This window comes from Phlebotomus papatasi, chromosome 1, assembly GCF_024763615.1.
Source record: "Phlebotomus papatasi isolate M1 chromosome 1, Ppap_2.1, whole genome shotgun sequence".
In the NCBI taxonomy this organism is placed as follows: Eukaryota; Metazoa; Arthropoda; class Insecta; order Diptera; family Psychodidae; genus Phlebotomus; species Phlebotomus papatasi.
In genome coordinates this window covers 6,027,570-6,044,683 of record NC_077222.1, presented here as the reverse complement: position 1 = coordinate 6,044,683, position 17,114 = coordinate 6,027,570, and the positions used below count along the sequence as shown (strand labels likewise).

At 33.3% G+C, this 17,114-nt stretch overlaps 1 protein-coding gene across 1 annotated transcript in view; it reads left to right on the top strand.

Annotated features, from left to right (window-relative positions):
• LOC129798607 (headcase protein) overlaps positions 1-13,260 on the top strand; it is a 243,585-nt gene extending 230,325 nt beyond the window's left edge. Inside the window, exons 5-6 of the mRNA XM_055841833.1 lie at positions 1,832-1,931; positions 4,643-13,260. Of these exons, the coding sequence (XP_055697808.1) occupies positions 1,832-1,931; positions 4,643-4,816 (274 nt within the window). The 3' untranslated portion in view covers positions 4,817-13,260. The remainder of the gene's footprint in view (positions 1-1,831; positions 1,932-4,642) is intronic.
• Positions 13,261-17,114: the final 3,854 nt, after the last annotated feature.

The following is a 17,114-nucleotide window of genomic DNA, read 5'->3' as shown; positions in this document are numbered from 1 at the left end:
TGACTAGTCCCCGGCAAGTTTAAAGTTTCAAAGTTGAAGCCAATGTCTTACTTTCACATACAAATGCGTATGGGAATATTTCTGCACTCGTGATCGTTATGCTAAATATTTAAAAATTGAGAAGTTTTTCCGTATTATAAGATACCTTTCCGTATGGAGGGATAAATATACTAAATTTTTGTTTAAATAAATTTTTTCCTTGGAGCACTGTGAGCTGAGTCCTAGATCAATTTAGGAATTGGCTTCAAATAGCTCCATATAAAAAGGCCAACTTGTCAGGCGCTTGATCTTTGATTTTGAAAATTCGTGGGAATAATTTTTTCGGTCATACGTTTATATGGAAGAATTTCTGTGTGAAATACCTCCAAAATCCTGAAAGCCCGGTCCCGGTTAGAATCCCGAATACCAAAATCTTGAACGTAAAAATCTCGAATAGGCCAAAATTCCGGATTCTTTTAACTCTTTCGCGTCTTTAGGGTCATATATGACCCGGGGAAAAAAGATTCTTTTTGGCTATTTACATTAATTGAAATCTAACTGGAGTCTTGAGAAAATGAGCCAAGAATCTTACATCCTTCTATTATGATGTCGTGCACGAACAGATAGATTTCAATTAATGTAAATACCCAAAAAAAAAACTTTTTTCCTCGAGTCATGACATTACCCTAAAGACGCGAAAGAGTTAATAGCGATACCCGCAATTACACCTTATGCTTGCTGGACGCAAAGGGAAATTATCTATGTTTTGGGAAATCATACACACATTATCCTCCGTATAATTACAACTCTTTTAGGGTTTTAGACATTGAATTTTGGATCACGGAATTATGCATCTCAGAATTTCGGATCTTTTGGAATTTGAGCTTTCAGGATCTTGTCTGACAGGATCTTGCACCTTTAAGGATTTTGGCTCTCAGGATTTCAGTTCTTTCGGGATTTTAGCTTTTTTTGGGGATTTCGGTTCTATTGGGATTTTAGCTTCTGGGACTTTGCCTTTCAGCATCATGACCTTTTCGGAATTTTGGCTTTCAGAATTTCGGCCCTTTCGGAATTTGAGTGTTCCGGATTTGGCCTTTCTAAAACAAACCGTTCTAAAAGATACCCATAAAAGTTATCACATTGGTTTCAGTTCAGGGGTTTGTTTCATTGGTTCAGTTCGGGGGTCACTTTAGACTAAGAGTTAATATCTTTCGCTGTCTGGTCTCTATCCAACTAATAAGTTGACAGGAGGCGGATTGTAGGGGAAGGTGGGGCTACATTGATATACGATATTTTCCCATATTTGAAAAGGAAACTGGGCTTCAAAGTAATACAGTTTAGCTCTACAAAACAATTTCGGACCTAAATAAAATAAGTGTAGGGCCCAGCTTCCTTTAGAACTTTACGAAAAATCGTATGTCAATGTAGCACTACTGCTCAAAATAGCCCCATTCCCCCTATATGTTCCTGTTTTTCTTTAAGTTTGTGCAGAGGCCCATCAAGCCTAATAAAAAGTGAAGCTATTTTTTCGCTTTTCCCTTATAGTTCTTGTATTATTTCGGCGAACATTATGAAATATGTATTTTTAGATAGCTTTTAATGCACAATTTCAAATTTATCAGACTAATAAGTCAATTTTTTATGAAAAAAAAATTTGCATTAGCCTTCAGTGCCTTTATGTAAAAACAAATGTTTAAGCATTGAAAAAAAAATTATTCTTTTTAAATTGTACATATTTTACTGTGCATTTTTCGCCAAAACATTTTGAATTATTACTTAGCTGTTCTTTCTATCCTAACGAATACAATTTCTAAAAGCTTTTGCCTATTTAAATTTTCATGCTTTTCTGCAGATTCTGCGGCCAGAAATGGGATGGATCTTCCCTAGTGTTGGGTACCATGTATTCCTACGATATCTTTGCTGCAATGCCATGTTGCACCGAACGACTAAAGGTATGTTATTGAAGTATATTCATTCTTACGATGTAGAAAAAATTATCATTAGCATATTTATATATATCATCTTATGCAACTGACTGTTGCAAATCCTTGGCATATTTTTTTTAATTGAAAAAAAAAGTCTGATACATATAGCATAATGTATGCTCTGTCGGTTTCTCTTCCTTTCCTTGGAAGGCAGAAAGAGAGATATACCAACAAAAAAAATACAGTAAAAAGTTGCAAGTGAATGAAGATAAGATACTATGTAATTGTAATAATGAAATATATCGGCTTGTGTTGTATAATTCCCATCCATGAAGGCAAAGAGAAAAGAAAGTTGGTTTATAAGAGATGTTTAAAATATAGCAAAAATCACCAAGGCAAGAGTCATCCATCAAAGCACCGTCAACCATGAATCATGAAAGCAATTGAGTTTGCCGAACACTAAACACTCTCTTTTGCATATTCCCTTGCCATTTAAGTCAGAACAACCCTTTGCGGGAGATCTTCTCCGGGGCTTTTGCCCATATCATCCACCCACATCGCATTTGTAGCCAAACACAAGAGTCAGTGTCGACAAATCCCATGAATATTTTTACGAGGCCAGACAGATATTTATGTTTATAAAATATTTTTATTGCCATATTTTTGCAATATTTCAATGGCAATGAGAAAAATCGCGCTTTTTTTTTTACTCCCTCAAACGAATTTTTCAACTCTTCACCAAGTCCATACATTTCACAACATAATTTTCCATCCACTTTATTATACCATGATTTTGCCCATGAATATTATTGAAGAATTATTGGTGGAAATTTATATGCCATAAATAACCATATTCTTGCTATTTTTTGACCATTTGCTAGCTCTCTTTCATTGAATTGAATTTGTGATGTGAGAATATACTTACAATTCATTGTGAAGAATCACTAAAAATAAGCGTAAATAAAATGGTAATTTGGAACCGTATTTGGACAGTAAGTGGAAATAGAAAATGGTTGAAAGTCGTTAATCAAAACCATAAATCCCTATGTTGCAAGGTTACGAAATCGTATACCAGACGCAAAAAATAGTTGCATTGTTTAATTACGATTTTAAAGGGGTGAATCATTAGGGTACTAACTGCTAAAAAATTTAGATTCATTATACTATGTAGTAATTTTCAACTAATAGAAAAAAATTATATATATTTTTTTCATTTTAAAATAAATTTATACGAGTTTGGTCAATCTTTAATCGCTAAAGAAATTTTACAATTATCAAATACTTCAGTCGAGGTGGAATTTACTGAGGAAGTTTCATAAAACATCGTAGTTGCCTTAAATCTTAAACTTAAATTTTTATAAATTAAGACTAATTTCAGTCTTTCCGTCTAATGTCCGTCTAATGTTTATGAACCCATACGAGTTGTTATTGGACAATCTACATTGATTAAAGCTTAGTAGCTGTGACTAATTCTACTTCGATCCTACGGATATTGCTTTAATTTCTTAAATAACTCAGAATATCAGCTTTTTTATAATTTCATCATCACTTTTCCCCCTGTTTCATGACTTTCAAAGAATTATCAAATTTTAAAGGTCATTTGTAGGTCATACTTTATGGTGCTTTTCCAATAAAAAATTAAAAGGCGAAATCTTTCACCTATAGCGGAATTCTATAACGATATGACATTGTCATATGGCAATTTTTTAGTAAATTCGAGAGCAGGTCAACATTTTATGTAAGTTCAGTGTCCATCGAATGGCCACTTCAAGAAGTTCTATGAAGCTCTTTATAATTGATATGAATCGGATTTTCGATTACTTCTTTTGAATTACGGAATTCCACTACTGAACATTTTTAAGCACTTTACTGTTCAAAAATGCTTCTGCATTCTGAACTTTTTGTACTGATTCATGTGTTGACTATTTTTTCTAGTCCTTACACCGTGTTCTATAATCACCAAAAAGTCGTGACAGGAACCAACACAAGGAAAAGTTGAGCATGTAGAAGCACTTAAGAGCAGTAAAGTGCTGCAAAATGTTCATTTTTCAATGGAATAGCACTACTATTCAGAGTTTTCTTTAATTTAAAGGATTAGTAGTTCAGCTAATAGGGATTAGTATAGTTCTTCAATTCGTTTTTCTTTTTTTTTTGTTTTGTTTTTTCTTGCTCAGGTCTTAGGCCTTAGGCCTATTTTGACCGATATTCTGTCCAATAAAATACATAAAAAGGATCAAACTGGCAATAACTTAAAAGATAAATAATCAATAAATAACGAAAACGGAATACAACACACTTAAGGGGTTATATGGGTCTCTCAGGTCAAAATATCCAATTCTTTTTTTTTATTTTATAATATAACATTTGAAAATTTTTTCTGAAAATTTCAAGTCAATCGACAATTTTTTGTAAAAGTACAAAAAATGTTCGTCAAATGATCATGTTACGAACAATGTTTGTGAAAAAAGTACAAACTTTTACGAACTTGTTTGTGGGTTATAAAATTCACGAGCATTTTGTAACTCCCCCATAGAAATTCACAAACATTTACGAACATTTTTACAAAATATTTTTTCTGTGTACTCAGAACAGCGGTATCTTTGATTATCAAAGGCTATTCTGTTCACAAAATCCGAATACGAGCTAGTGTATTAGTCTTTCAGTACTCATCTTCATCAATATGAAGTTTCCGGAATTCCAGGTTAGTAACCTATTGGGTACTGTTCCTTTCGTTGCAGTGCAACAACTGCTTCAAGTTGCTACTGCATCCAAATCAGCGGCTGAACTTCTTTAGTGACTACAGCCACTTGGTATCGTGCCCCTATTGCACAAGTCACGATACGCACTTTGTAAAGCCTCTGGCATACTGCTACACCAAGCAGCCCCTGCAGGTCTTCCAGCAGTGGCCATAACATGAAGCCCCGCTGGAGTCTCTAACGCCGCCACCGCTGCCGCCGCCCCACAAATCCACGGCGCAGGTGAGGCCAAGCCAAGCATTTAACTCAAGCAATGATTCAATAGTGAGCTCCATCATGCAAGAGCTCAAGACAATGAAGCTTGGGCATGGGTATATGGAGCCAGGCATTATGCCACTATCCATGCTCAATGGAGATTCCAGCAGTATTTCCAAGGCCCAATGGGGCAAAAATTCATTGTGGGGCATACCGCCGACTAGTCCCTGCTCGGCTACATCCGTCAGGACAACCTACAATCCGAGCAGCAGCCATAGCACCAGCAGCAAGGAGTCCCTCTGGGCCTCCACACAGTCCTCACCAAACAGTCACCCGTTGGGCACGAATCTCTGGGAGAGTCCGGTATCGAAACTCTCTCAGGCCACCCTCATGTCCTCGGGCTCGTCCTCCAGTAAGGATTCCGTGAGTTCTATATGGTTTACACCGCCTCAGCTGCACAGTCCCAATATGGTGACATCGACACCGAATAAGGTGCCTGATGTGTGGGAGGCACCAACGGGTCTGCTGAGGACACCAACAGTGCAGAAGAATGGAGATAGCAGCATTCCAAGGCTCGTGAGGCCCCAAGAAATTTCCGGCTCAAATGGTTGGATCAGTGATTTGTCGAAATCTTCAAAAGATTCCGTTAGCTCTCTCTGGGCCACACCAACGACTCCACCGGCCAATACCGCCTATCCAGGTGCCACCTATTCCAATTCCGCCGGAAAGGCAGCCCTGACCTATACATCAAAGCGCTTCCCGCAAGCCAATGATAGTCAAAATGCGGCCAACTCCTGTCTGCAGCTCTTCTCCGATGAATTCCTCAACTATCTCAATATGATCAATTAATTTATATCTTCTAGGGCAATTGAATCATTCACTACCCCCACGTCCATCATTACACCCCTCCTCCTGAGCCCCCAAGAAAAAACTCATCACATAATTGTTGATTTTTATTATTTTTCCCCCCATTAAACAATTTTTAGTTAATATCATTATAGATTTTTAGGAAGGATATATTGAAATAATTTTTTTTTTATATTTTTGCTTGTTTATTTTTCATTGAATTTTGATTTTCATTGTTTTATTTTTTATTAGTTTTTTTTATATAAACAATAAATCCATTCAAAGGTAATTCCTCGGCAAGTGTTGTTGCTTGGAGTAAATCAACGTATAAAATGTGGTATATCCTCTTTTCTGATTGTCGCAAAAATTAATTATTACTAAATAGTCTAATCTCCAAGTCCCCCATAAAACATGGAAAATGCTTTTAGTGCATGATTTGTGATGCGGGGACGGATACAAAGGTGGATTTTGTGAAAGTATTTGGAGGTAAGGGCATGTTTTATCTTATACTTATCCCAATAGCCATAAATGATTAGAGTCACTGATGATAAATCAGACCACAACAGCAAAGAGAAAAGTGGAGTAATTTCTGCAGTGATACAGATTTTATAACATTTAAGATATATTTGGAGGAATAACGATTTCTTAAATGATATGAATTGTATTGTAGGAATAATTAGGATTTCCAGGTTTTTTATAATAATTAATTTAAAAAAAAAGAATAGAGGTATATTATTAAAAAAAAAAGTGGTAAAGTCAGGAATATTAGAGAGATGTGGTTGATGAATAAAAAAAACCAAAACATCCAATTATATACATTTTTAAGGCTAAAATTCTTAAGAATTGTAAAAAAAATTCTTAAGAATTAAAATGTACATTTTTACAAAGAAAAAAATATTGTGGGCAACGAGAATTGGATTGAATGAGATTTGCGTGAAATGAGTTCAAAACTCGCTGTGACAAAATCATTCAATTGGTAGAATTAAATTAGGTAAAAAAAACCCAAAAAAAAATCATTGGCATTTTTAGGACTAAACTCTAAGAAGTTGGTTTTTTTTTAAAAGACCTCTTTAAGTTACAAACTTTCCACAAATGTGGTTAATTTTTGTGTTTTGTTTTCTGTAGTTCTCTTTTTTCTTGTCTCTTTAGGACTCTATTCGAGCGATCGAATTTCGATTTTAAACAAATTAGAAATTGCCAAAAAAAAATCTTTTCAAAAACAATTTAAATTAAAAAAAAAAATAGTCGTGTATGATAAAAATTTCTAGTTTTGATATCCAAAATAGTGATTTAAGGAAGTATTTGGAGCTGAAGATCATGTGAAGTGAAAAAGTTTTTTAAGCATAAAGTGATATTATCGTCTCTAAAAAAATGATGGAAAAATAATTGGAAGGAAAACAATGTAGAAAAATTACTTTGAAAGAGAAATTAATCGCTTCTACACGTTTTTAGGAAACCAAAAAATAAAAAAAAAACAATCCAATATAGAGAAGAAAAAAACTTATGTCGCCTATTGAAAATTTATTAATTAATCAAGAGATTCGGATAGACTTTGATCGTATACCTTTTTGGAAAAAAAAGTTAAAAAAATAAATAAACACATTAATATTTTATCTTTTGCATCTGCAATTCTCGTATCTGATGTATAGGATATGGCAAGAATTGCTGGTGGAAATGATGATTTTAAGCTAAGTAGCAGGTAAGAAAATACATTTTTCATCCTAGTAATAAAAAAAACTTTGTGTTTTATCTTTGTGGGATTTTTGATATCAAATGAAGATCGTTGAATTCAAAAAAACGAAAAGAAACTCATTGAGACAGCCCTTTAGAGAATAAAATTGCCGATATTTGAACACAAAACACTCAACAAAACCGAGCAATAAGAACCAAATTCTAAATTTCAAATCAACTTTTGTTATTTGGGGACTATTTAACTTAAAGAGAACTTAATGATACTGCTAAAATCGATTATAAAAATTCCGGTGATCATCAGTGAGCGTTTTCTTCACCTCAAGACTAAAACACCTTTTTAATCTTGCCCAGAGCTTTCGGTCCGGATATGGACCTTCGGATATGGACCACTGAAGAAGGTCTATATCCGGACCGAAAGCTCTGGACAAGATTAAAAAGGTGTTTTAGTTTTGAGGTGAAGAAAACTCTCACTGGTGATTACCGGATTTTTTATAATCAATTCATGCTAAAATCGATAGTAACTGAGTTAAATGGTCCCCCTAATCCACTCGAGGCGAGATTGTGTGAATTTGTGAATCGACTGAATGAATTTTTGGGATGAATGTGATTTTAGATTCTTGATGTAAAATAGAGAGAACCCCTAGAAAGGTCTCAAAAAAGAAATGGGGAAACAAGTAGGGACAAAATCAATCAACTTACTAATAATTCTAACTTTTAAAATCTTAGCAAGAGCAAAAAGAAAACTAGTTTAAATTGTGCGTGAGATGGACAGTAAAGACCCAACACACAAAATAAATCACACCATAATTAATTAATCTTAGTGTTTTAAAATATATTAGTCACGTCGTTTCACCTGTAATGCAGAATAATTTAAATTGATACAAAATTTAGTTCTTATGTTTGACCAATTTTAAAATGAAACGCTGAACCAAGATGTTGAGCTGTTTTTAATCAGTTTTCATTTTTACAATGTTTATAAACAAAAAAAAGATATTATGTGATTCTACCTAATCAATAAATGAATTTTGCAATTACTGATTGTACCTCACAGTGACACTTTTTTTCAAACAATATTTCAATTCAATTTCGTATCCCTAACTTGGAGTCGCAGGTGAATTTTTCCGGCAAAAAAAGAAAATGCCATCACCATCTCCCAACGAAATTGAATTGATTTATTGGCAAAATGTGTCACAATTTGGATTTTTAAATGGAAGAATATGTGCGTGAGATTGAAATTGAAGTAAAATAATTTATTGCAAAGAATTATGGAGGAAAGTAAATAAAATTTTATTCAATATTATTGTAATAAATACATAATGAAGAAAGAAAAGAAAAACAAAACGTAGAGAAGAAGAAAAAAGTGAAAAGAAAAATTTGTAATTATATCAAAGAGTAATGTGTACCATGAATAAGTTGTGAGATCACAAGTCAAGTCTCCTAAATAATTATACTATTTTAGTTGGTCATTTTCGCCCCATCAAATAAAATGAGCTATTGCCAAAACTATGATTTTTTGCAAAGAAAATGTGTAAAAATAAAAATGAAAAAAGGCTAAAATGGTAACTTCGCATTTGGATTAAAATAAAAAAAGAAAAATTTTAATTCCAAAATGCTGCGTTTGGGGCAACCTTCTCAGATCATCTGATGAAATCACGTACAAATGGGGACTTGCAAATGTGCTCTCAGACCTATTCCTATGGTCTTCCTCTTATATTATTGCTAAAGTGAAAAATACCAAGTATGAAAGGAGATTTTTTCTTGACTCATGCTCTAAGATGATGTCAAAGTAAATCCTTAAGATAGTTATGAGAGACTTTGAGAAATTTAACATATAAAATTGAGAGAAATACACCAAACATCTAATATACGGTTTCTTTCAGTAGTAAAAGTATTCGTTAATGCAAAATCAACGTCTAAAAGTGTATAGAAGAAGGCTACATAGACGATTTAACAGCATTTGTAGAACCAAATTTCTGAGGCGTTCAATTTAGAGGCTTTCCCGAGGGGTGAATAGCTTTCGTTTTTTCATAAATAAATGGAAAAACTGCATTTATCTGGTGTTAAAAATGGCAATAAGTTTGTGTGAATGCCATCAATCTCCTTGGAGACGTCTACCACATTCATGAAATCCGTTTAAAAATCGCTAATTTGTTCTTTAAAATCGGCGCCGATTTAACCTTACATTTTCATTGATGTTTTTAATAAACTTTTTTACTAACGAAGAGGAAAAAATTTCATGTTTTAAATAATTTTTTCTTATGAAAACATTGGACTTTAAACTTATTTAAAAATCGGAACTATTTTTTTCTAATATCGGCAATCGGCGCCAAGATGTTGTTCGGAAAAAATTTCACGATTTAAATATAAATTTGACATTGGTTTTCGTGAAAACAACAGCCGATTAAAAAATCGGCGCCAAGGTGTATGATGCATTTGAAAAAAATCCTAATTCAAGAATTATTGTAACAAAACAGAGAAAATTACATGATTTAAACATAAATTTGACATAACTCTTCGTGAAAACTTTAGCAAAGGACGTAAAATTTATTTAAAAACCTGTGGTAAATTTTTCTGGGATCGCTAATCGGCGTCGAGGTGTCTAGACATTTTATTGAAGTTTAATTTTCAATCACGATTGTAACAAAACGGAGAAGATTTCATGTTTTTAATACAAATTTGATATTATTCTTCATGAAAACATCAGCAAAACACGTAAAATATATTTAAAAACCGGCGGTAAATTTCTCTGAGATCGCTCATCGGCGTCGAGGTGTCTTGACATTTTATTAAAATTCTTTTCAATCGCGATTGTAACAAAATGGAGAAGATTTCATGCTTTAAATGCAAATTCAACGTTAGTCTTCGTGAAAACATTAGCGGGATGCGTAAATCTTATTCAAAAATTGGCGTTCAATTTCTCTGATATCACAAATCGGCGCCGAGGTATCTTGAAATTTTATTGAAGTTTTTTTTAATCACGATTATAATAAAAATGAAGAAATTTTCATGTTTTTTATACAAATTTGACATTATTCTTCATGAAGACAGCGGCAGAAGACGTAAAACTTATTTAAAAAATCGGACGGTTAATTTTCTCTGACATCGGCAATCGGCGTCAAAACGACTTAGCATTTTCAATGAAGTTTTTATTGAATCCTAACGGCGATTGTATAATGTTTAAGGCAAAATTTTACATCAACCTTTATGAAAACATAAGCAATAGACATTGAAATTACTTTAAAATTGCCATTAATCTTCTCTGAAATGGATAATCAATGCCGAGTTGCCAAAAAATTCTAACTAAACATTCTCTTGAAGTTCTAAAACCAACAAAAAGGACTGAATTTTGTGTTTCAAGTCGGATTTGACAACAAATTCATCTAATACATTCAAAAAATAAATTTTTAAAAATTAATTGGCAGTATTTTTTTCTAAAATCGGCAATTGGCGACAATGAGTATGTCTAAATTTGAAATTGAAATTTTCGTTAAATCATTAAACCGAGAAGAGCGCTAATTAGATGTTTCAAATGCAAATTACACAGTAAAAAAAGATCACAAGGATAGTCGTTGGTTTGCTTTTATACCACGATTATTCTTGTAAAGTTACTCGAATAGGTATTTCAGCAAAACTCGTAATCTGAAAATGTGTAATTTAAATTTTATGTAATGGTAAACTGTATAACCAACTGCGAATGATCACGCAGTTGTGTAGATTTCCTTACATATGTCGTGTAAAATTACACAGTTTTTTAGACAAAATGTGTACAAATTACACAGTTTTCAGACAAAATGTGTACAAATTACACAGTTTTCAGACGAAATGTGTACAAATTACACAAATATGTATGAGTACATACGATTTCATGTTTATGTTAAATTTACACTGAAAATCATGGTAAAGGAGCTGAAAATTTTCTATTGTGTAGCTTTGAACCCCGTTAACTCTTTCGTCTCTTTTGGGACGAGAGTACCCAAAGCAGCATATGAATGTTCTGTGAAAAACAATGTTTTTTAAGTTTTCAGAACTGATAAAAATCCTATTTTTGTGGATGATTACAAACTATAAGGATGTCCAAATGTAAGATATTTTTTGTAGGACCTCAATTAATTCCTGAGCTTAGATATTTTTGATTAAAAATTGTGAAATTGGCTTGCAGCATATGCTGCGGTCCGGAAAGAGTTAAGTAATCGGCACTTAGGATTCAATTCATTTAGAAATCGGCTCCAGGTATCATCAAACTCAAAAACCGGTGTAGTTACTTAAAATTAATAAGAACTAAAAAATGATAAAAAGAAATACTCAGTCTAAGTCTTTTATTTATTCATTTTCAACCGTTTACCGTAATCGGGGTAGCAGGCCTAGGACACCAAACTTCGCAGCTCACGCCTGGATCCCTCGCTATTTTAGGAAGATGTTCACAGTCGATCCCAAGGCGCTCCAAGGCAAGATCATAAGTCAAATCCTGTTTTGAAAAATCGCCAAATCGGCATTCAAAAAACAATCTTTAAAGACAAAACTATAAACCCCTCGAACTTCCAGCGTTTTCTGTACACTTTAGACTTGAAATCCTATTCACACAATTTAAAAATGCAAGTTTTGCCACAGAAAAAGCATCAGTCAATAGAAAGTTTTTATTGTGGAAAATTATTTCATTTTATTGGCTAATACTTTTCATGGTGAACATGCCTTTCCGTAACTTTTAAATACGAAACAGACCTCTAAATGTATATTTTTAAGGGAACATCTGTCTTCTCCTTAATCCCAAAGCAATCCTGCATACAGAGAAATACGGAATTACAGAATTTCTAAAGACATTTTATAGTTAATAGCAGAAAAATAGTGGACAAATCAACAGATTGTAAAATCGTAAAAGAACAATTTTCGTCGATGAATAAACAATCAATTGCATTTAGCGCAAAAACTAAAAATATTTCCAGTGAATGTATGTAATTCTAATTAGCACGAAAGCAACATAACCGGTCTACAATAGCTTATAGAAAAGACATAGTAAAGGATATCTAAAGGATACATTTAAATGGAAAATAGTAAAACGACAGTTTAATGCAATTATGTACAAAACTTGATTTGAGTTATTTTCGATTGATAACAATATGCTGGGATTGATCGTAAATAATTCCAACCGGGTCCATCGCCTTTCAACACATTTTGAAAACGATGTACAAAAAGAGAAAAGAGTCTTTTTTTTACATACAAACATGGACAACAAAGAAAATCGTGGAAATCCCATCCAGCGTTCTCAGTGAGAAAACATTCTAATAATTTGGTTGATATCCACTGGAGAAATCTCTCTCAGAGGACCCCGAGAAAGGTCATAAATACCGGCTAAATTATGAAAAATTTTAAGGAAAATTTAGATGTTTTATACACACATGCAAAATATCCAAGAAATTCCTTTGAGTGACTTTAGTTATTTCACCTGAAAAATTTGATTAGAGCAAAAACACACAATTTTTGTGCTAATGCTAATATTAATATAATTGTATGTGTGAATAAGCAAAAAAATATATACTGCCAAACGTGTAATACCTCAAAGTAATTATGAAAAAGAGATAAATGAATCCCATTTACTAGCCCAGTTGTATCATATCATGTTTAGTATCAAATTTACTAGATGAAATTGCTAAAGTCATCGAGCATCTCCTTCGCATTCGAAAGTAAAAGAGAAAAATAAATTTCCTCTTAGTACTAATAATAACAAATTTTCTTGATTGTAAAACAAAACTACAATGATAAATGGTAAATTTAAAAAAAATATTGTGCAATTAAATTTTACTTTTCGCTTTTTTTCTACCGCAAAATACCTCAAAAGTAAATTAGTAATAGAATTTTTAAATTAAAAAAAAGAGAAATATCGAAAGAAAATGCTGCCATTTTCACACAATAAAATCACAAAAAATAACGAAAAAATATTTCAAAATGTTTAGGTCTTGCATAAATAAGATAACAAGTATAATCTTTAGGAAATGAAGGAAGGGTGACAACACAAATTCGAAGCAATAGACTGGTCTTTTACAAAAAATAAATCTCTATGACAGTGTTAGATTAGAAAACCACTAAAATGGCTGCAATCGAGCATAAATAAATTTAAAAAAAAAATTAAAATAAATGACTAATAAGGAAGATCCATCCGTGAAGTGAATAAATAAATAAAAAAATGGAGAAGTATAAGAAAAAATAATCTCTCAATATTATTCGTATAATTCATTAAATGTAGTCTCTTTGTTAGTGAGTTAATAACAAATATATATATTATTACAATGAGTAAAGAAAAAACATGTATAAGTTAATAATGCAAACTCATTTTCTTCAAACTATCACACATTCACAATATTCTATTCTATTTAAAATCCTAGTAATAATGAAAAGATAAAACCTACTATTTGACCTTTTTACCTAATAAATGTCTAGATGTGTTTTTCTTTTCATCTTTTATATTTTATTTAAATTCAATGTAGTTCTAATTTTACCTTTTTTTCTCTTTATTGAATATAAACATATTTTTAATAATATGCTTCAAGTACAAAACTAAATAAATTTTTTAAACTAAATAAATATTTGAGAAAAAAATGTAAATTAAAAATTCACACTATACGATTTATTTTAAATTAAATAATTAAATATATTTAATAAAAAAAAATGAAAACATTTTTAAAACAAAGCGTCCCCCCAAAAGTAGAATCGTTAATTTTGCAAATTTTATTGTATTTCATATAAAAAAAAACATCCATTAAAAGTGAATACAAAGTCCTTTAAAACAAATAGTAATCTATATAATTGCTTGGAAAAAACACTTTAATTTTTCTACAGTTCTGCGATAGTATAGTGGGGTGCGCACAGATATTTTTTGAGTAACAATAAAACTTTTATTTCGCTCACTTTGGCAAAAAGACCTGTGCGCATCGCTTAAAGCTAGAACAAATAGTTTCACGGCATTTTTTTTTCTTTTTTAATGGACACAAGCATTTGTCTTGAATTTTGAAAAAAAAATTTCAAAGTCTTTTAAAATTCACATTGAAACATATCAGAGTTGGAAGGTAAATTGTAATTCAAAGTATAGATATCATAAGCTGAACTTTTGTAACTAAAATTTGCATTTTACTTATGTGCAATATTATGTATAATATCTGTGACAGGAACATCTAGAATTAAAAAAATGTAAAAGGAGTCTATGACAGAAAATTAACAGTGCTTTAGAGATCTTTTTTTATAATGTTTAAACTTAAAAAAAAGCAGGTAATCCCAGGTAACCATCTGGGAAAATTTTAGTACAGCATTAAAGCTAGAGCAAATGACCAAAAAGTTTAGGAGTATCAATATTGAAGCTTTTACAACAATCTGGGATAAAGTTATGGCAATTGTCAAACTGAACCTTTTGTAGTTAACCAATCAGTCAGTCCGTAGCATGGCCTGGAACAGTTGGGATGGAGACACAGAGCTGGGTCGCTGTTGGGCAATTAGCCGCGATAAGACTTGATATTCATAAGGAATTTTCCATGGTAGAGGCTTACTTACTTAATTAGGTGGCTGCAATGTCCCTTTAAGGTACCGGGCGTCTCCCACTAACGTCCTCCAGTCCTGACGACTCTCCGTCAGTACTTATCAATTTTCGTAACAATTGTAGTCGTTATTCCTGCCAACACAGTAAAGTAGGGTCGTTCTCTACAACCTCACTGTAGAAATGTCCGTTAAATTTGAATCATGACGGTTCCTTCCGGCCAGCCGCTGAGTGTGTGAAGGTGATAAGTAGCGACACGAGTGGTGTAGTCACTACGTCACGAGAGCTTCGCCAGTGCACATCGTGTATGCGAGGAGCTCGCACGGAGGACCACCACCTGTGAGTGTCGTAAGTGCCTCGCTTAAGGAAAGTTCGCGTTCCAGGTGTCCGGGAAAGAATTGGGATGCTTCACAATCTTGCTTTTACGGGGAGGGGTTGTTAGCCCCTCGCTTAACCGTCTCTAAAAGGACCAGATCGCGTTCGTTAGCCTCAGGTTCGTGATTTTTCGAGTGTACCCGAGGCATACCAAGCATCTAGACCGCTTAAGGTCTTGGGGGAATTGACGAGGAGAATCTATGTGTCACATTACCCCCTTTTATACCCCGAGAGAAGCCATTGGATTAAAGAAAAACAGGCTAAGAAGCCTGATAACAAAATGGCAATTTTTATAGCAAAGGGACTCCGACTCTTCCGAAAATGGATCCCGCCAAGAAACTCCTTGATAGATTGTCTGCAAATAGCGCTCATCTCAATTTTACTCAAAAGGCACAAAATACACTGGGATAAGCTTCCTGGTCTCCGGCGTAGAAACCTAATCCTGTAACCAGGCGGTAAATGAAGTAAAGAAATTCAAAATCTCAACAAAACATAGCTAAAGGCGTCTACACACTTCAAGCAATTTTCGTCAAAAATTGCTTTTTAAAAGAATTTTAACGTCTCTGCCAAAGATAGGGGAAATTTTCTTTAAAAAAGCTTTCTTTAAAAAAAATTGCTCCTAAACACTATAGACGGTTTAAGAATGTTAGTTGGCCTGCTCAAAGGATACTGCACTCTTGGCCCCCACTTAAAAGGAATAGGCATTAGCGCGAATGAGATTTGCCGATATTGTCTAGAAGGTGAAAAGGACAATGATTGAAGATTTTCCGGTGATCGCTAGTGAGAATAGAGTCACCTCAAGATTAAAACACTTTTTTAATATTCCCCAGATGATTTATGACATTGTAAACAAGACTAACGATCCCCAAGAAGTCAAAAAAAATAGTTTAGTCGAGGGAGTAGATTTGAAAATGTCCAATGAAAAAAAGATCTTGTACAACAGAGGTGTGCAAAAATCGTTGAAACCGAATAAACGTCAAAATAAGTTTTGACCATTGACGAACAAGTTTCTTTTGACGTTTGTTCGGTTTCAAACGGTTATTGCACACCTCTGTTGTACAAGAATAATTTTAAAATAAATAAAAGATACCCTTATAGCCACTGAAGAAGGTCCATATCCCGAACGAAAGCTCTGGGGAAGATTAAAAAAATGTTTTAATCTTGAGGTGACTCCATTCCCACTGGCGATCATCGGAAAATCTTCAATCATACACTAATCATACCAGCCCAAACGTACAATAGAAGAGGACAATATTCATATCTTGTAGTACGAGTACTGTCCGCCATATGGGATACAACAGAAGATATCCCTTGGCAATTTAGTTTGCCCTGCCCTGGTCATCGAAACGCCCCAATCTGGAGCTTTATTGTCCCCGACCAGTCACAACGCCCGGGCCTGTTTTTGGTATCACCTCAACATAAATAATAATAATAATACTCATAAAATTTATAGCATGGAAAAACGAAAGCTCAACACATTTGAGCTTTTTCACAGGAAAGCTTCCAGTTTCCTTCTCTGACAGCACAAGAGACTTTGTTTAATGGGCTAAAACATTTGATAGGCCTAACCATTTTGGTCATTTGTGTAAGACTAAACCTACCAAGACCCGGTCAAATTGACCGGTTTAAAATTAACATATATTTAAACGGTACAGTGTCGCGTTCAAACTTTATGAATTTCTTAAAATATGCATGTAATCTATTTTTCAGTGTTTAAATTTTAATTTTTTGCTATTTTTCAAGGCGAATTTGTTGAGTACCCTACCCTACCACGGTTTGTGATTTGACCGAAAAACGACCAAAAACGGTCGGTAGGTTTAGCGTGTA